Source organism: Haliotis asinina, chromosome 2 (assembly GCF_037392515.1).
Source record: "Haliotis asinina isolate JCU_RB_2024 chromosome 2, JCU_Hal_asi_v2, whole genome shotgun sequence".
Classification (NCBI taxonomy): domain Eukaryota; kingdom Metazoa; phylum Mollusca; class Gastropoda; order Lepetellida; family Haliotidae; genus Haliotis; species Haliotis asinina.
In genome coordinates this window covers 36,204,581-36,225,940 of record NC_090281.1, presented here as the reverse complement: position 1 = coordinate 36,225,940, position 21,360 = coordinate 36,204,581, and the positions used below count along the sequence as shown (strand labels likewise).

At 38.6% G+C, this 21,360-nt stretch overlaps 1 protein-coding gene across 3 annotated transcripts in view; it reads right to left on the bottom strand.

Annotated features, from left to right (window-relative positions):
• Positions 1-20,977, bottom strand: part of LOC137273664 (LIM homeobox transcription factor 1-beta-like) — a 63,003-nt gene extending 42,026 nt beyond the window's left edge. For all 3 annotated transcript variants that reach the window (XM_067806454.1, XM_067806457.1, XM_067806456.1), the window contains exons 1-3: positions 20,809-20,977; positions 10,940-11,040; positions 3,476-3,674 (exon numbers count right to left, since the gene is read on the bottom strand). In XM_067806454.1, coding sequence (XP_067662555.1) covers positions 3,476-3,674; positions 10,940-11,015 — 275 coding nt within the window. In that variant the 5' untranslated portion in view covers positions 11,016-11,040; positions 20,809-20,977. The remainder of the gene's footprint in view (positions 1-3,475; positions 3,675-10,939; positions 11,041-20,808) is intronic.
• Positions 20,978-21,360: the final 383 nt, after the last annotated feature.

Sequence of the window (21,360 nt, the reverse complement as noted above, 5' to 3'; positions counted from 1 at the left end):
TGGGCAAAACACCAGCACCAGTTAATGAAACGAAATTGAAAGAATTTCTGAAAGTCACAACATTTTCTGATTCGTGAACACGATGAAAATATACGGGGTTTGAATTTTATGAAAAGAAATATATGTCTAGTTACGAATAAGAATAACAGTTTTGTACGTTTTACATATCCCAGTGAAAACAATTGTAATAAAGGTGGACTTAGAACTGTGACATTCTAATAATTTATGTGTACACTATACATCCAAATTGTGTTTTCATCATCAGAAATAGCAATTTCTATAATGACCACTTTCAAAATCTTAAAGCTAAAACATACATTTTAAAGCTCACACAAAAACCGTTAAAATCACTGAAATGCCGTTTGCAGCTTTAAGACTGTTAATAAGGTGCAAGGAAAGTTATTTTCCAAGGAAGGCAATGCTAAAATACGGATGCGGGAAAATTTATTGATAATTTTGAATTCAGTCATACTGTTAATTTAACCTCACTCGATAGAACAGTTGACACATTTCTGACATGTGTGATTGATACTAACAGATACTATCGACATCTCGTATTTCAGGAGTATTGACGGAAGTCATGGAGAGGCGGCACAGTTAGACACATATACACCATAACCTTGAACTAACCTTAATACATTATCGATACCTACATAAACACCAGCTTTCAAAACACAAGTCACAGTCAAAATTAAAATTTGAAACAATTCCAAATCACGATCTGATGGGATGAAACTTTATTTGAATTGCGTTAGCTTATTAAGATTTGAACAAAATATGAAACATAACTTCACGATACATGTTGCTGGGGCGATATGACAAGACAGGATTATATCACTTTTTGTTCAGATTCCGTTAATATTTTAAGCCTGACCTCACATGATACGCGCTGACCAGTTCTGACCAATCTGGTTGTCTGCATGGATCATGGGTGGTATATATCACACAGTGGGTAAATAATCTGTATGCTTTGTCACGCAAAAATAAACACTTACCTATCTGATCTAAACGGACGAAATCGGCTTTGATGCCTGTGGTATCCTACTGGGATCAAATTTAATAAACTGTTCAAACTGAAGTACATTGCAGGAAAAGTTACCATTTTGAGAAATATACGCATTTCAAATATTTTTTCATAACTATCTTTTTGTGTTACCTTTTAATGATAATATAGAAGCCCCAACATTTTAAAATGCTACAAAGTTAACATTATTTTGGAATTTAATATTTTCAAATGATGTTATAAACATCGTCAACTAATGGAACACATAAATGTACATAATCAATGTAAACTCCCACGTGTTGTACGGTTGTGTCATGTGCTAAATATTTCATACAGAGAAATGCAAATTTCACTGATTTCGATCTCAATCCATTCTACATTGTTACAGACTAAATTAGCCATGGATGTAATATAGTTACAGGGTATGCATGAACAAGCCGCGAAATACAGACCAGTAAACCAGAATTGTGATAAAAAAATGTGTTTTGCATAATAAGTTTTAGTATCTGGTATCTGGTATCTGTTTGTCAAAATACATGGAAAGCGATTGCAGGAGCATATGCATTGATACTGAAATCCGTTTTACAAGCCATTTTCACATAATTGATATCGTCTCTGTTTTATTTTTGAAGATATCAATATTGTTTTTGTAAGATGTCAGTAAATGATTGAAGATATCTTTCATTAACTTCTAATGTTCAAAGTATTGTTATTTATTTCTTAAAATATCTCTGAACCATCAAAGAAATATTGTGTGATATCTCTCAGTGTATTTTAGATATCAATATGGTACCGTGCATAATCATATAAAAATATCACATCCAAAATATACTTACATAGATTGTTTAAAGTATTTTGTATATAACTTGAGATATCTTTCATTCAATTCAAAATGGCATTAAAACAATTGAATTTTAGTTCATATTTACACTACGAACTACGATTGGGCGCAAACAAAAGAATACACAAATGTTTTATGGTCGCTAAAATGAAACAAGCAGGAAATGGTTGATCAATGGCGCTGTATTGTACGAGTATCACATTTGTATTCTAGACTTTGCAGTGTTTCGTTAACTGTTTTGAGCCTATAACGTTTTAAGATGGGGTAACCTAATGGTTGACGCGTTTACTCGTCACGCCGAAGACTCGGGTTTGATTCCTGACATGGGCACAATGCGTGAAGCCCATTTCTGGTGTCCCCCGCCGTAATATTGCTGGAATAATGAGTGTTCTTGAATGAGAATAGAGATCTACTGTCATGAGTGTTCTTGAATGAGAAAAGGGTTCCACTGTCAGGACTGTTCTTGAATGAAAAAAGGCTCTACTGTCAGGAATGTTCTTGAATGAGACAAGCGCTCTACCTGCTGTCATGGGTGTTCTTGAATGAGAAAAGGGCTCTACTGTCAGGAGTGTTCTTGGATGAGAACAGAGCTTTACTGTCATGAATGTTCTTGAATGTGAACAGAGCTCAGCAGTCACTAGTGTTCTTGAATGAGAACAGGGATTTACTGTCATCAAAGGAGTATAATCTTTGTGCGTTGTTCGAGAAGGGCAACCCGGAAGTCCCCGAAGAAAGGGATTATTAACTTAACAACACCTGCATCTATTGTCAAATACGTTACACACAAGCAGGCCGACTCTACAAACAGGAGTACCCACGTCATCTGACATTACAAGCAGGAGTACCTTCGTCATCTGACTCTACAAACAGGAGTACCTACGCCATCTGACTCTACAAACAGGAGTACCCACGTCATCTGACTCTACAAACAGGATTACCAACGTCATCTGACTCTACAAACAGGAGTACCTACGTCATCTGACATTACAAACAGTAGTACCTACGTCATCTGACATTACAAACAGGAGTATCTACGCCATCTGACATGGCAAACAGGTGTACCTTCGTCATCTGACATTACAAACAGGAGTACCCACGTCATCTGACACTACAAACAGGAGTACCTTCGTCATCTGACTCTACAAACAGGATTACCAACGTCATCTGACTCTACAAACAGGAGTACCTACGTCATCTGACAATACAAACAGTAGTACCCACGTCAAATGAGTTGAACAATTACAATTTGCGTTGTTAACCTCACCCGGTTCGCCCTGTACGTGTGTGAAAAGCTTAATGTCTTGTACGATGAATCCCGTCGATCCAAGCGGTGTTGTTAATAATGGAATTGTCAAGTATAACGAATACACCCGCTATTCTGAAATACGGATACGCCTCACGTTCATGTGACCACAGATACGTCACAAATTGAATGTCCGGAACGTAGAGGTTCCGGGCAGTCGAGGCCCGGACTTGTAAGTTTAATACGCTCAATGCATTGTCTTATTCCGCACATGTCCCTAACAACAGGAAGGTAGAAAACAGGACAGTATTGTCATTTATTCGCACGTTATGCAATTATGTAAGTTTTTAAAAATGAACAACATATAAATCAGTAATTTGGTACTCACTTTTCGTAGTCTGTTTTACAGTATAGTTTCCTGTCCCGAGCGAAGCAGGATCCGGTGAGAGGTATTTGGCATATTGCGCACTGAAGACAGTGTTCGTGCCACGAGTTCTCCATAACCTTCAAGAGGAAACGGTCTTCGATGGGGCACTGGCAGCCCGAACACATCTCCTTATGTACTACAGTCTGGGAAGGCATTCCGTCTGGAGAAGTAAGAAATTGGTGGTTAGAACAAGTGAAATGTCTGGTGAGTGAATGACTGAGTTAAGTTTTACGCCGCTTTTAAAATGATTGGGGACAATGCGTGATGGTGGATATCTAAGCATGGTGGGACTGATCAGACCAAATGTTTCCGTCACCAACGACACCATTCACAGGTACCACTTTATTCACCTGGGGGCACTTTAGACGTTCAGGTGATGTCAAAACTGTCAGTGTCGTTTTTGCCTAACGAAGTGGTCATAGTAGTATCATGGTAGGGAGTGTATCATTATTATTGTTACTACTACTACTACTACTATTACTACTACTACTTGAGGAAGACCTCCCGTTGAAGAGAATGGCGTTGGCTTGGTTGTTGTTTTACGCGGCACTCGGCAATATTCCAGCTACGTGGCGGCGGTGTGCGAATTATCATGTCTGGACCAGACAATGCAGTGATCAACAGCAAGAACATTGATCAACGCAATTGGGATAACACGCCATGAGTCAACCAAGTCAGCGAGCCTAACCACCCGATCCGGTTAGTAGCTTGTTACGACAAGCATGGGTTGCTGAAGATCAGTTCTAAGCGGGATCTTCACGGGTCTGAAACGAATATCATGCAGATTAGCATCTTTTACAAACACTGAGATTACATACACTAGTCAAATCTGTCACTTCTTAGAAGAAAAGATCTCTTCACACATTAACCTGACAATGATACTTATTTTGACAATAACTAAACCCATTATCACTACCAAGCCCACTACAAAAATGTTTTCGACAGCTGACAAAAAAGCTATCATTTCACGAAAGTATTTTCTGTTGCATATCAAAGAATATCCGTATGGACTGGCCAGGGCTAGCAGTGTTTGCATAAAGAATATCAACACAGCAAGCGCTAGGTAAGGTATTCTCGGTGCACTGACGCCGGGGTTAAACTATCAGGCGATTCGTGTTGCCGCATTGCCACCTCTCTACATAAACTCCCAAAACATATTGACGACCATGTTTGAGTTAGAAATTAGACTTTTTAGAAAATCACCATTGTATTATAACTAAACATCTCCAAATGTGTTACAGTCTCTTTGAAGATCGAGTAACACACACGATGCTAAACACAAGGCAAATATTTCTGGCTCTCGACCGCTTTGATAGCCTTGCAAATCAGCATGGTCGCGCATAGACCTCGAGTAGAGAAGCACTGGGCAGAGAGGCTATGAGCGGGGGAGATATGTAAACTTCGGGAGCAAACAGAAATATTGAATACAGTGTTTGGAAAATCCTCCAAAAGCCGGCCAAGTGTCAAGAACTAAGAAGGATAGTGAAAGACTATCGGAAATCTATTCTTGTGTTAAGTACAGGTGGTGCAGAGCCGGGGCAGTAATCTGAAAATGATATACAACGACATGACAGTGAGACCTCTTTGATTCCGAAACTCCAAGAAAACCGTTGTGAAAAACAATGGAGGGGAGCTTGGCTGGTATTGAGAGACGGGCAATGGATTTGACAAACCAAACAAAGCCCTTTGTGGTCAACGATTGAAAAGCCATTTTTCACAGGGTGGTCAAGTCGCCCCTTGTTTGACTGGCAGCTGAGGGGTAAGAGGGGCATGCGGGTGAAGAACGGACGCTGGGAAGGGGTTAGGGAGGACAGTTTTGGAGAGATGGGTGGGAGGTTTGAGGACATGGGGAGGGTGGGTGGGATGAACAGAGGGTGGGGTTGTGGGGTAACAAAGCTTGGCGAGGTAGGGATTAGAGAAGGTCTGGGAAGGTCACAGTTGAATACAGCCTTTCGTCAAAGGTGACTTTTGAAAATCGCAGACTCAAAACGTCACTGAGATGGAAAAATAGTTGAAATGCAGTGAACTTTAGGTCAAAACAATGATACCTTTCAAATATACTGTACAGCAAAAGAAACTCAAGTTTGGAAAAATGAAATCATATAAAAGTAAGTGTTCATGTTTATGTCGTCTTGACATTCAATATTCATGCAACTTTAGCTGGTCAGTATATATCGCCAGGTACAGCCCTTCTCGTGTCTAGTTCATACTCAGGCAGGCAGTCAAGATGCCGGCATTGACTTGATTCGTGAGTGAGGGTAATCGAAGACCGATTACCCGGGCTGTGATGAGCGAACGCCCTAACCACAAGCATACTCACGTATACCATGAAAGAAGGAAGGTGTGTGTACCAACCTACCTGCCATCCCGCTTGTTTGCCTGTGTTTCTTCGTTGTATACTTACAGTAAAAGTACTCGTTTACTTCCATACCCTGACGAAGTGTCTAGCTTCTCGCAATATAACGCATGGGTCTTGACGCAAGCGTCACTTGTGAAAAACTGACATTAAAAACTGTACAGTGTTTTTTACGAACATGTGAGTAAGCGTTTGTCATAATACGTGTTAATCAACCACGAGTGTTGGGTTGACTCATTTGGTCTGGACAACAGCGTCATCATGTGATGACCACAGTATAACAATATCCCGTTAGACAATGGGGGAAGATTAAGGATTGCAGACGCGGGTTTAACAAACAACAAATGGCCCGAGTGGGTGAGTGAGTTTAGTTTTACGCCGCTTTTAGCAATGTTCCAGCAATGTCACACCGGGGGACACCACAGATGGGCCTAACACATTATATCCCTGTTGGGAGTCGAACCCGGACCGTGATATGCAAACGCTATCACTACAAGGCTACCCCGACGCCCCGAGATGATGTAAACCTATTTTTAAAATTAAATCTCCGAAAATATTTATACATGTAAAGCCATTATCATACCCTATAACAGTCACTCTATGTAAAAGGGCGCTGAACTAGCCTTGTGGGTAAAAGCGTTCGCTTGTCACGCCGAAGACCCCGGTTCGACTTCCAACATGAGCACAATGTGTGAAGCCCATTTCTGGTGTCAACCGCCGTGATATAGCTGGAATATTGCTAAAAGCGGCGTAAAACCACACTCACTCACCCATACTATGAAAACGACATGTTGCAATGAATATTCAATGACCTATGCATTGTGAATACGAAGTAAGTTAAAATATGTAAAACTTACTTTATCTGTTAAAAATGTTCAGTTTAGATATGCAATATATACAATCGCCATAACGACCCTGATTGTGATTTGACCCGAGTCATGCAACTGTTTCACCATTCCGTTTGAAACACAACCAAAACGTGAAATCAATGTGTTTTTGTTTGAGAGACCTATTTTTCCCAATAATTATAAAACTAATCAACCATAAACGTCACATTCATAAATAGCCCCGGAATCCTTCCTCTCCATCCACCACAACAATCAAGGCACATGCCAATTTTCGCGTCAGTTGACACTTAAAGGCGCATGCCTCAACGAAGGTTGGACTGTTCAATCCACTCCCGCTGCGCACATTAAGTTGCGCAGCAGAGGTGTCCGCCATCGCTCTAGGGCACATAAAGACACTTGGTTTTCAGTGAACTATCAAGTGATTTGATGAGTTAGTCGTGGTTGGTTTATCAATGCAAATAGACCTGGGAAGCAGATAGCTGGGTTAGCATTGGCGGCACAACGCTGTTGGTTTGATACTCCCATGATATATGGATTGCTGATTGCGGACACCGAGGCATCAACTCGGTTGGGGGGTAAGGCCAACACTCAGTCGTTATGGTGAGGTTATGGTGAACATCCGGTAGATGGTGAGGCCTAAACTTCGGTAGATGTTACGGTGTACACCCGGCAGAGGTTATTGTGAACACCCGATAGAGGGCAAGGCATACATAAACTTTGGTAGAGGATAAGGTGTACACCCGGTAGAGGACAAGGCATACGCCCAGTAGAGGGTGAAGCCTAAATGTCGGTAGGGGTTAAGGTGCAATAACCCCGATAAATGGTGAGGCCTAAACGTCCGTAGAGGTTAAGGTTTAGTACACCCAATAGAGGTTGCTGCCAACAATCCGTTAGCGCTGAGGTCACTGTTCTAAAACATCATGTATACGGTTAGGTGTACAAGAAACGTTCAGTTTAAATTAATTGGCTTGTTGGAAGTTTTCTTGAAATGAACATTAGTTGTAAGCATCCAGGGAACACAATGACTATTAGGATTGTTTCGATATAAGGAATTCTATGGTCAGGACTAAAGGACACGAAGGCTATGCTAACGTTAACAACCCCAAACACTACCCTTGGTCGGAAAGATAGGAGACAAGCGTTACGACATAAGGAACGCAATGCAGAGGACGCTAGGATAACTCAAAGCTATGTTTATTCTCAGTCAAAACCAAAGGATAACCACAACGCTCTGAGAAAATTAACGTTGTACTACATGCTAAGATTAGGATCACGCTTTCTCGGCAAAGTACAGATTTAATTGCCTTAGAGGGTTGAGTCCTATCCGGAGTACAACACACGTCACAGTTAGTTTAAAATGAAGGATATGATGAGTTTAAAAAAACCAAATCTAGTCATTTGAATAGATTGAACGGAATGCTAGACTGCCATTTTACAACTGGATGTGGGATGCGTCTCTAGAATGCAGAGTTCAAATGAACTGCATTTGCTCAAAATGAACGCTGTGCTAGGTTTGATTACTTGGTTAATATAACCGTTATGCGATGCTCGGACGTCGGGTTAATAGACCGCTCCGCACAGAAAACAAGAATAACATGAAAACTACAGGCAATCTGACCGCCGTGTAGAAATGAAGGCTATCAGATGTAGAACTTTGATAACTTTAAAGGTTTAACTTCAGTTAAAAGCTAATAGTTCTTCATGACTGAAGACACTGGGTGCATGTTATGAAGGAATGAGTGAGTGAGTCTTGCTTAACGCCACATTCAGCAATATTCCTGCCATATCACAACATGGGACACCAGAAATGGGCTTCAACCTTTGCACGCATGTGGGTAATCGAACCCGGGTCTTCGGCGTGACGAACGAACGCTATAAAACACTAGACTACCCCAACACCAATGAAGGAATGATGACAAATATCTTACACTGAAGCTGCTTTGTAAAAAGCATGGTGTATAATATAAATTATAATGTTAAGAACGCTTGTATCCATATTGCGTCTCAACAACAAATTTATTAAAGTTAAAATCTGAGTTTAAAACTCTGTTACAAAACAGTTTTCAGGTACGTACGGTACAATAGCTGATTTCACAACATCTTCATCTTCACGGTAGGGTGGTTAAACTAGTCTGATTTTGAAAATGCAGCAGGTTTTATGAATTTTGAAGCTAATAAATTATACATTTTCAGCTGTATAAGGTGACTACTTGACAGGCACAGTATGGACTGAAGCGGTTTTACGCTGCGCCTGACAATAAATATTTAGCATGTACATCAGTTACCCCCACCTCCCCCTTCCCATAATATGTAAGCTGTTATGTCCAACACTGCTGATACCCCTGTTACATGTGCACAAAACTGATGCCTCCTCCCTTCCCAGAACGAAATGGTTGACATCCCACACCCCAAACCCCCATCCCGTAAAATCAGCATCACCCCCAGCCAGAAATGTCCCTTACCCTGATGACGATGGAAGGTAATGCTTGTTTGACAACTAGTTTCAATGACCATATTCAGAGAAAATATGTCATATTACTTCCATCATGTAACATCTCATAAACTTACATTTTTATTGAGTTAACCTTATTGAATATTCAGGAAGAGAAAGTGGTATATCACCAGTCTATTCAAAACATATTTTCCGCTTTTTGAATATATCAACCGGAGAATAGTGCGTAACCATTCATTGAAACGTATAACTTAGCAATTCCAAGTCATGGCTTTGAAAGGAGGCCTCCGATATGGTAAAATAATGAGTTTGTTTGTGTCTGCTCCATATGCTTCTCTCACTGCAAAGCAAACTCCAACTCATGCAGCATAGCAACGTCGTGAAATCCATCGTTAAACGTCGCCAGGACGCCGGCACGAGGACTGCGGGAGCCTTCGATTGAACATGGAACCTCGGCCAGAGAGGTTGACTGAATGATTTCAAAGGGAGAGGCAGGCTGGGGAGAATGTTTTCTTGCGAGACGCTCCTACCGACAAGAAGCGTCTGAAGAAAACCCCCAGGGAGGACGCGTGTGGTGTTACGTCGCGCGACAACAACGCTCATGTAGGGCCACACGCGCGCAGGGATCTCCGACGTACCTGGTTCGTCTGTGGTCGTCGTATCGACGGAATTTCTGTGGCAGATGGAATGGAGATATGGCGGTGAAGTGGCAAGTTTGCGAAGTCGTAACTCCTGATAGTGTAATTGTCGGGACTGTAAATCTTGACGATACTTGTAGCAATAACGCAGCATCCGCAGTCGATATAAAACACTTCACAATCTCGCCGGACGAAACGTGTGCAGCGCTTTTCACGCACGCAAGAATGTAGGCCTACATGTTTTTTGATATTCGAAATTGCACAAGAAGCTGTTTTATTATTCCCAACTGACTAAAGCGCTGGGGAAATGAAAATGTTTTATACACGACAGGAATAATATGTATACACACATTTTTTGTGTACTTTTTTCATGGTCATTGCCTGGACCGAAAATCCAACATCCCGTACAATGTGTGAAACATGTGCCTGGTGTCCAAAGTCGTGATATTGCTGGAAAATTGCTAAAGGTTGCATGACGAGGTCCAAAATCATTGTAAATCCACGAAAAGAGTGGTCCCAGCGGAGATGTGCTGGTAGTATGAGGCGTACAAAAATCGAGTTTTCAAGACTGCTGACCTCGTTGAATCTATGTCATCGTTTATCATTTGCGATGATCGATAATCGAAGATCATGATGTGAATCATTGGATTATCTGGTCCTTACTCGATAATACATACGCCGCTGCCGTATAGCTCAACTATTAGCGTGTGCGGTGGTTAACTGAGGCAGATTGCAGCATATCATGTTTTCATTACAACCGTCATAACTGTGGATCGACTGGTCATTATATGTGGATCGGATGAACAGTATGTCTAACACATGGTTTCAAGGTGTACAAACACGCAGAGTGTTTATTCCGAAAAGGAATATAGTATCAATTCCTCTTGAAAATATATTTAGATTTTTAATAAATTTCAGTTTTGTACTTCGCATTAATTCTTATCCAAAATTTGGAAGTATGAGTCTGGAAGTAGGTCAGACCGATTCCATATATTTTCCTTCTGCAGTAAAACGTCAACGTTAACACCAAGCTAGAGTATACCGTTGCCCTCACATTTCCCCAGATGTTGCCCTAAATGATGATACAGCTCATTTGGATACATCTTCGATATATGGTCACGTGCAACTTACCAGGAAGCGGGCAGTGGTTGTCGGTGAGGACTTGAGTGACGTCACACCCAGCATCCATCCAATCACAAACCTTCATACGAGGGCCGATGGTGCACGCAAGCCTAGGAGGAAAAGCAAACTGCTCTCATATTTGTTTGAAAGTTTAATAGCAAAAACTTGGCGAAAGGAGGACTCTACATTCATGTTTTCATACAATAAACACAAGCATATATATTTATACACGCCCCATACTTATCGTTTCGGCAATATATTGACTTAAATTACATTTTTCAAAGGTTTATAGATAAATATTTTCCGAACCTCTCAAAGCGATTGAAGGTCTTTCTAACTTTTGAAATGCATTAAATTTCAACTTACGTACATAAACACGCGGACACTGCTCTTTATTCTTATATTAAGATGTGTCAGGGACCTTAAGAATTGTGACAATCGACAATTGTACATCAGTATTAAACAAACATCGTTTCAATTAATTTAGGTATTTACATATTACACTTCATTGTAGCATTAACAGAATGGTTTAGTAACTCAGTCGTTTTAGTTCTCGTTCGTCACGCCGAATGGTTGTGTTCGATTCCCACTGGTTACAATAAGTGAAGTTAAAGGCTGCCTCTTGGGGTAGCCTAGTACATATTGCTAAATATGGCGTGAGACAATACTCACTCACTCACTCATTCACTGTATCACTAAGACACAGGGGAATCGAACGTGAAGAAACGTGTGGCTTTTCACGTGAACAGGTGTCGTGCCTTTGCACTTGTTCATGCTAGGTGCCAGCGTTTGTTTGGGCAAGATCTGGTTGTGATTCATGAAAGAACACTCATGATATAGACGAAATCGTGCAATCAAAACTGCTTTCAGCAGAAATCCCTAACGGCCGGCGAGAAGATTTCGGGCGTAACATTTAATCAACGGATGGAGATTATAATATATTGTCACACCATGAATACTCAGATTGTAAATCTGCTAAAACATTCTTTGTTGAAAAAATAAATTGATATTAAATGTTTAAAATGTTTACCGTATTTAAGTTGTATGATATAAAAAATGCAATGAATGTTGTTTGTTTTGTTTTGTTTTGTTTTTTTAAATGTCTGTGTCTAATTAAAGTCCTGAAGTTAAATATGAACTGTCGAGTAAAAAGCAGTACACTTGAAAACTGGATCCGACCTAAAAATGACAACAGTTTTTCTACAAATGAAAGATGCATATTAAAATATGATACTTGAATACAATCTATGACCAGTTCTTGCTTGTTTAATTTTCAGGCTCCATAAAACACGGTTGCATAATTTACTTTTCCCGGGAGTGTTTATTAACATATCAGTTCCACTGTAGACTTCGAATCTATGGTGCCTTGCGCTATGAGTAGTTATATACACATCCCTTTACCCCATTGCTGTCCATATGATACATAGATATTATACTGATGTTGACATTTTGTACATGTCATGCATATTCATGTCTTCTTGATGTTACCAAAGTCGACAAATCCATGTCTATAAGCATGAGAAAAATATGGTAAACGGGATTCACATTGCACCATTCCGTATAAATGCTATATAATGTTTTATAAATCATACTTATATATTTCTCTATGGCTGTTCACGTGATGTATTTGTTTTATATGCTATTTACTTATTGATGCTAACATATTCTATACTTCATATAAGGACATTTCTTATAATAATTGATAGTTGTGAACCGTTCATTGGCATCAATCAAAGTCCTGTTAATACAAAGCATATCTACATTTTCACATCTATGTGTTTAACTGTAAATTGAACTTGACGGAAGACAAAGCAAAAAAACAAACAAAACACTGCATTGTACAGATGCAATTTAGATTTAAAACATCATCCAAGATAGTAACTACTTTAACATCCATCAAAACTCCTCTTTAAAAATTATACGAAAATATATTCAGAGAATTCAAAGATAATATAAAGTGTTGGTTATGTTCTTTCCTCATGATAATGATACTCTATTTGGAAAACTGATAGTATGCTGTAAAAGTATGCTGTAGAAAATTGTCAAGCTGATATGGAGAATACACATTATCTTGATTGATACTAATGACATATATCATTATGTTATCATATGCAAACTCGCAACCACACACACACCCTCCTGAAAGTTCATTAACTGACCACTGAAAAGGAATGTATATGAAGTGTGCACCTCATCCTCTCTCAAAAGTGTGCAGCCCCCCACCCCTTTTCTCAAAAACTTGTATCTGCCCCGAGGTTAAAGTGTTCGCTTGTCACGCCTACACCCGGGTTCGATTTCCAATATGGCTAAAGTCTATTTCTTGGGGCCCCTCTTTGATATTGCTGTAATATTGCTACAAATGGCGTAAAACACCCTACAAATGACGTAAAACACACTCTCTGTATTTCAAATTTTGTCACTGATTCCTTAATAACCCACTCTGATAGCCACAGGACACGTTATCTTGTTTATTGTTAAGAAAAGCTTCATCGGAAAATATCTAAGCATCGGATAATACCTGTTTATCACCTCTTAATCTATCGGTTGTATAAATCAGCTGTTCCGATGCAGCCCAGTTAACCCTAGATTGTACAAAAACGTCTCACCATGTAAACTGCCGGTCATAGAGAACTTCCAGTCATGTTTAATGGTGCCTGGAGTTTAAACAAAAAGAAATGGTTTGCCATGTGTTGTACCGGTATCATAATTGTGATCTAGCCTCACTTTCGAATCAGTGACTCTTTCCAGCTTATGTTCTTTGTTATTTTTCGGTCAAGTCTCCTTGTCGAGAATATGCTTGGTTTCGGATTTTTTTTTAGAGTAGTAAAATTCTATACATACATACTCCTATCTCTCGAATTTCATAAGCCATACTTTAATGTTTTTAACAAAGTACTACATACAGGGATAGGAAAATATGTTGAAAACACTCATAAGTATATACAATATGATTATTATTTAAACTTGCTGTATCTTAAACGATTAATGAAATAACACTTACTGGGGTACAGGGTGTTTGTGATTTGTGAAAACAAATATTCCAGAAATAGTTTTTAACGGTACTGTACTTTATGATTGTCATATAGTATGTAAAATGAAATGGTATACTGGCAAGTTATTAATAATGATAATTATATTTATAATAATCAGTTGCTACCCTTCTGTTCTCTAGTATGTTTATTTTAATCTCCAACATCAACTCGTTGAAATGACAATTGGAACCAGGAAACAGAAGTTGTCGTATTTACTACATGCGACGCTATAGGAATAGTTTATAGTTTAATGGCACTCTGTATGGTTCAATGTTTCCTCGTGTAGAACCCTTTAAAGATTAGGGCATGTCCAGGTTAATACAAGTTTGTCTCAAAGCGAATAAAGGCGAACAACGATTCACAGTGAATCAGTTACAATAAAATACGGTTTTTGCCACCTCTGGTGAATGACGGATATTTCTTCGATAGAACCGAGGTTCGATCAAGGCATTTCGACTAAAATATTCACCAGGTGACTGATCGAAAGAACAGTTTGTTATACCCGTCCGTTCGTTATAAGCGGGTTCGTTCTGAGCGTAGTCCAGTACATGTTTAGAAACAAAGCAACTTAATTGCGACAGCAGATCAATTTATAAGTCAGAGAACAGCCATCGTATTACCGGTCCCATGTTTTGAATTTGTTCCATACACAAAAAATACTTTCTTGGAAATACAACCAGAGATACTTAGCAAATACTCAAGAAATAATTCGATATTAAGTCCCTCTTTAATCGCAAGGTAAATATGATTTAAATCAATGCGTGATCAAAAAAAAATAAATAAATGAAAAAATAGTGTTGAATAAAATAAGCACAATTCTCTCAAATTAGCGAAATGATATCATTAAATGAAGTATATCTCAAATGTCACCAAACCCATAAATACCTGACACTCAAATGACGGCTATCAATTCCTATACTACAACATGCGGCCTACAACAGCTTGTTGGAGTATTACGATAAGATATGCTTGGTTACGACAAACCAATGATGACACTTGAATCCAATTCTTTTCCAAAGATCACAATATTGTTAAATTGCCCATGCTGCATTCCATTTTATGGTTTTATGGCACGGGGCAATTGTACCTTACATTCTGGCAACACTGAATACAGGGAAGTCATGCAGTCAGACCAGCGATGCCTGGCAAGGCGTGGAGCCTGCGAATTCATGCGAAGCGATTTAACCTATATGTGAGTCAATATTTGTATCGGAAAATCTCTGCTCCTATGGTTTGTTATAGTTGACAAACTCCCTTGGTCGATAGAGACCATGCGTTTTGTCATGGCCTAGCGCGCAAAATTACTTTCAGAAGGACCAGTTAGGAAGCAATAGAGGGGTGATGATGCCCAGTGTTGAGAGGGGGGTGGGGGGTGGGGGGTGGGGGGATATTTGAGGGTGCAAATCAGCATAAGTATTATAAGTGTTGGTGATATGTGTATACACAACTACAGCTGATAATACATTTTATGTAAATGCAGTGCGTACGGGCTGAGATACCTCGGTGACAGACAGATGTTTCGTTATCATGACTAACGACGTATGAAACATACATATCATTGTATCTATACAACTAACACTCATAGTGAAAAGTTAAAAGAACTGTTTGTTACGCGTCATACAAATTCGATGACATTTAAAAATTTGATTTGTGAGTATTTTTGCTTGAACATCTAACCTTTTAGTCTATACATTTTACGTTGCGCAAAATAAAAAACCCTAAGAACTGAAAAGTGAATAGCGTTTTTTGGCCTGCGTGAAAGTGCCTTGCAATGTTTCTCCGCACAAAGGCCATGACATCCGTGAAAGCTGTACATCATCAATATGTAAATGAAACATAAAATTGAAGTTTTAGAAACATTTCATTTTTGTAAACCCTCTTCATATTGCATAAAAGCGATCATATTTATGCATCTAAACACAAAGTCGATATACGTTACATTCATACACCGACAGTTCTTCCGTCACAGATCTATCTGAAACCCTGATACTGTGTATAGTTTAACAGGAAGCACAATTTGAAACTACTTCGAATTTCTAGTGCTGCCATCCGTGTTAAAGGATGGTTCTATCTTTGGCACTTATTCCTTGCACACCTGCACATGACATTAACACGCATGTACATTTCGAATGGGACTGGACCAATGTTTGGAGACAAAACATTGTTAAACAGACACGACATATACACCTTGTGACAAATACATACGCTATTTTAGACATTTAAATATATTAAATGGACAAAATGCGTGTTTCAAAAGGAGAGTCATTAAAAAATGATTTCAGTTAAAAGAAACTGATAAGTCCTATGTGGAGGTAGATATAACATTAACGGTTTTGGAAAACGTGGCTAAATGATGATAATTCACAATATTACCTCCAGTTTAATGGAATTAGCAAGAAAGGTTGTCAACTTTTAAATGGAATACTTTAAACAAATGCCCGCCCTTTGGTTTCAATATGTGGGTGAGTTGTGTTTGGCACCAGTTTTGGGATTATTCAAACTTTATCGTGGATTCGAACACGACTCTTGAAACCTTGATAAAACATTGATGTGTGTTTGCTTTACCAAGCTGATTGACGCGAGTTTGGTTAAAAGCCCCATTATCATACCGCAAGACTCCTGCAAAGGAAATGCAATTCATAAATTTAAAATGATGTGTGATGAGTTACTTTCTGTTTTACGCAATTTACACATAAGTAGGAAGTTAACAGGGAAAAAGGGAACACTTGTTCTTTAAATCTGAGCTAACTTCATCCTCTTCTGTTGATGTAGAGTTTGAAATATACACCATGAACCATACATTTTCTTGAGAACCGTACCTAAGAAACGGGATACTATCGAAATTATGTACAGTAATGTAATTACGATATTGACCGTGCATTGAATTATTGAATTATGATTTCAGTACGTATTCATACTTTTGTAATATTTCTAGATAAACGGTAGGAGAGGGGGAGAAAAATACATTATTATATCAAAGGAAAGGATGTTCATCAAGGTATGATATCGTCACTTGGAATGTTTTACCAACACATTGCTGTTAACTTAATTACAGTCAAATTAAGACTATACACTTTATCGATGAACTTAAACATAACGTGATACAGTTGAGAATGTATGCGTATTATGCAAATACAGTTGTAAATAATACAGGTTGATCTCGGACTTGGGTTATATTTCCGCTCAGCGCGGTGGAAGGTCAGAGACTTTTATCACCATCCCGACAGATGGTGGCCAGTATCAGCAACGGTTTGGGATATGACGAACTGATTGCTTAACGTTGAGGATGGAGCTCGCGTCTCCTTTCCCCCGTCGATACATTCAAGAATGTCATGTGTACCATTGTTCTGCTCATGCCCATCGCTTTAAAAATATGTAAAGCAGCATGCATATTTCAGTATTTTAGTGTGTTTCTAACACTATCATATTTTCCTGTGAGATTATGAAATGTGTAGTTTTAATTTCTGGTTAACAGCCGTAAGATCTGTGTGACATAAGTCTTCACGTATATTCTCAATCAGTTTACAATATGTCCACACCATTTATTATTAATAATATATTAAGTATCAATACATATTATATTGACCAGCATGACGATTGGTTGCAGAAGTGCATCACTAATTGTAGCCTTCACACTTCTCTATTTAGACTTGTATAAAAATGAAAATGTACAACTCACAATTGAAAAACCAAATTGAGAAGATATAGTGTGCAATACATATACACTAAGGGGTTTGTACGATGTTCTGGCAAATGGAACTATTGACATCTTACGCATATGCAAATATCAGTGTTTAATAAAGAGTTATAATAAAAATTAATTGCACTTTGCAAATAATATTATCCACACTATTTAGAAACAGTCATCCGATTAGATTCCTTGTAGGCTAGTCAGCATCTAGTCACAGCAACACATGTTTACCAACACGGCCAGATAATTAAACGTTAAATATTTAAAACAATAAAGTTATAACTCCCTTGTTATCTCAACAATGAAATATTGCATCTCACGGACGTGGGATTCTTGACTTGAAGTCCTCACACCATAATGCTGTACAGCAGGGGTGGGTGTATGGTGTGCTGCCCACCCACCTACTTTACCCTTATCGCCTGACAACGTTGACAACTGCAGCGTTGTGCACAACTCATCCCTTCTTCCTAATACCCATGTTATCTCCTCCAAAGCCATGACCTCTCGATGAACAGGGTATTTGATGATCGATGATGGTGATTATCAATTTTAAATAGATAACTGTACCTTAATATCAGTGAAACGGGTACTGTAACCATGACTAGATACTCACAGGGTTTGGTATTACGTTACCTTTACATTGACGTGACAACTAACTCCATATCGGTATAATCTACATATATGTATAAGCCGGGGGTAGGAGGTGGGGTGAGGTGGTTATCCACGGGGGTGTTGGGTGTACATACTGTTACCTCTGTGTCATGTCAAATATTATTTTTTTAAATTAATTTTTTGTACCGAATGCACCACGTTACAGTTCATACTATTTCCATCTCATGACGGATTTAAACATTTAAATAACAAGTTTAAGTTCGTACCCATGGATTGAAATTTCCTTTATCTTTGAACACACAAACCCTACTCTGTCGATTTTCGATAATGCACTCTTTGCGGTCACGGTTCTCGGTCACGATGTAATAGATACATTTAAACTATGATTATAAATAAACAAACATTGCTTAAAAGTAAACAGCGCTTCACGGATAGCAACAGCAGATGTGTAGAAAGCCATGTTTGTGTCTGTAAGTGTATATCTGGACGTAAGAATATTCCCTTTCCCTTACCAAGACATCAAAGACCTATATGACCCCACACATGAACATACTTCAAAGGCCTAACTTGTGTGTCAAAATCTTCTTTTTAAATCACATGTAAATAGTTTTATTTATTTTGAAATCTAGTTCAGCTGAATTCGTTGAAGTATACAAAGCCTCAAGACGGGTAGGTACCCAAAGCACGTGATTCCTGTCAAAATGTCCTGTGTTAAACTTGACAAGGAAATCATTATCTACAAAATTTGCAGCTTTCTTTTCAAAAAAATATGTGGACTGTTGGGACCCTGTATATTTGATTATAGGATTTTACTAAAAGATTACACACATTACTGCGTTTCAATAAATAAATCTGTTGTGTGTATGGCTACTAACTGGTACGACGCGTTTAGTACACAGCCTGTAATACCCATATGAAATACATTACTATCGAATATTTATTTCCCGTTTGCCTCTTTTTCACCACCATGAAACATTGTTCCATAGTTTCTTTGCCCGACAGTGAATTCAAATTATAACGTATTCCTCACTCAACAGGTTCTGAGGACATCTGACGAATTTATTTACTTTAAGACAACCCCGAAACATAACTAGTCTAACTTAGAACATTCCCTCTCTGTCTCCCTCCTTGAAAATGTTCGTTTTTCAGTAATCTTAAATTTAAAACTCCAAAATTGGGCTCCAAATTTCTGTCTGGACCACGGTGATGTATCAATTGAGATTCAGGAATTTTGAGTATTCAGTACCAGCAGCCGAGACATTCAGTCGCAAAATGGTTCTTTTAACGATTTCCAATTGAGTTAGTTTGGTTTCTAGGCAATGAATTTTGTCCTCACTACAGTTGAATTGGAGTTGGCATAAGGCTCTGGAAAATCTATGGAAACAAAACTCTTCCAAATGAACATTTGGTGGAGGTCCATTCTCGTTATGAGACACATCAAGAAGAATGCCCAGTGATTTTTAACTGGAATAAAATTAAATTAAATGTAAACATTACCGTTTCTTCGTTATTGTGTCCAGCCGCTGTATTTCTTTGATATTATCTTTGAAGATGTTCAGTGAAAAACCCCAATATTGTGCTAACGATGACAGCAAAATGTCGATGCGATCACAATAGCCAGTAATTGACTCCAGTTAGCTATGTTATTTAGCTAAATATTTAACATACGTTTAAAACACGTGCTATCAAAGAGGGCAGATTACGACATGGGTGAATTCAACTTAGATCACATCAGTACCATTCAATTATTTAAATATATCAATATTTCATATAACTAAATGTAAATATTGTAACTTTCAGCATATCATCATTTGAATTACAATTTCATATATTATCAATGCACGAGATATTGACTGTTATTTAAGTAGCGATATATCTGATTTAAATCTGTATTTCAGACAGTAGACCTCTAAGTGTTTCAATAATTATTATTCAAACTTTAAGGTGTACATGCTACCTATTATGAGTGTCGTTTTCAGAAGCTGTCAGTCTTTTAATGACGAGGCCATACGTAACAGAAATGCATTTAATTGGGGTTTTACTCATTGATTACACCAGGTGATCGACACTGTAAGCATCAATGTTTTATAACAGCTGATTGTATATTGAAATACAATATGCATTTTATAATTACTATTCAATTGCAGATTACTTTATCGATATTATGTATATTGTGATATTCATGAAACATTTTATACTGTTGACTTTGTTATTTACAAAGAAACATTTAAAAAATATTTAAGTAGTTAAATTATTCCATTCTGTCAACAACAAGACATCCATTTCAAAACGTGACATCCGTACAAGTGACTATATCCGATTTGTCAGTTGTGGTAAAGATATTATGGGATTTCTTAATGGTGATACGCAAAGTTGAATCATAACAGGGCCACATGTATTTGTTTACGAAACTACGGGAAAGGTTCGGTGTACAGGATATCCTATAGAATACACGGCTTCACTTTTAAAACGGAAATGTGTTGTCAAAGTACAGCCAGGTGTTTGGAGGCACTGTAGCCCTTACTACACAACGAAGCTCTTACCTGTCGGGTCCACAGATAGTCCAGTTAACTCGTATACAGATAATCCTGACAGTGGTCAGCCGCTGGGACCAGTGCTGACCGTTGTTGTGATCGTATCTCGGACACCCGACGAAACCGTGATCTACTCGCTCACCCGATTGATAAGTGTAGTTGAGTTGATCACGATCAGTACAATGATTACTCCCGGAGGACCGATAAACTGTCACTCTGCTTCTCGGAACGCCCCCTAAATCGATAAGACCAATCAGAGATGGGTATTTGACTTTCCTTTCTGGCCTTTCAGTTAATGTACCCGCCCCTTTTTTCGTCCCCATTGAAATCCGTTGTCGTGTTCGCAAAGGCGTTTCTTATTCGGCGGGGTGCCACGTTAATAGTTTTAACACCCGACGCAAACTACAAACAAGAGAGAGGCTTCATAAAAAGCTCGGGGTAACTTGATAATGCATTTACTCGTCCACACTGCGAGCAGGGTGTAAATCACAAACAAATTGTGGGAAACATCCGTAAATATACCCGGTAGCAAGAATACTGCCATTAATTAGATCACACCGT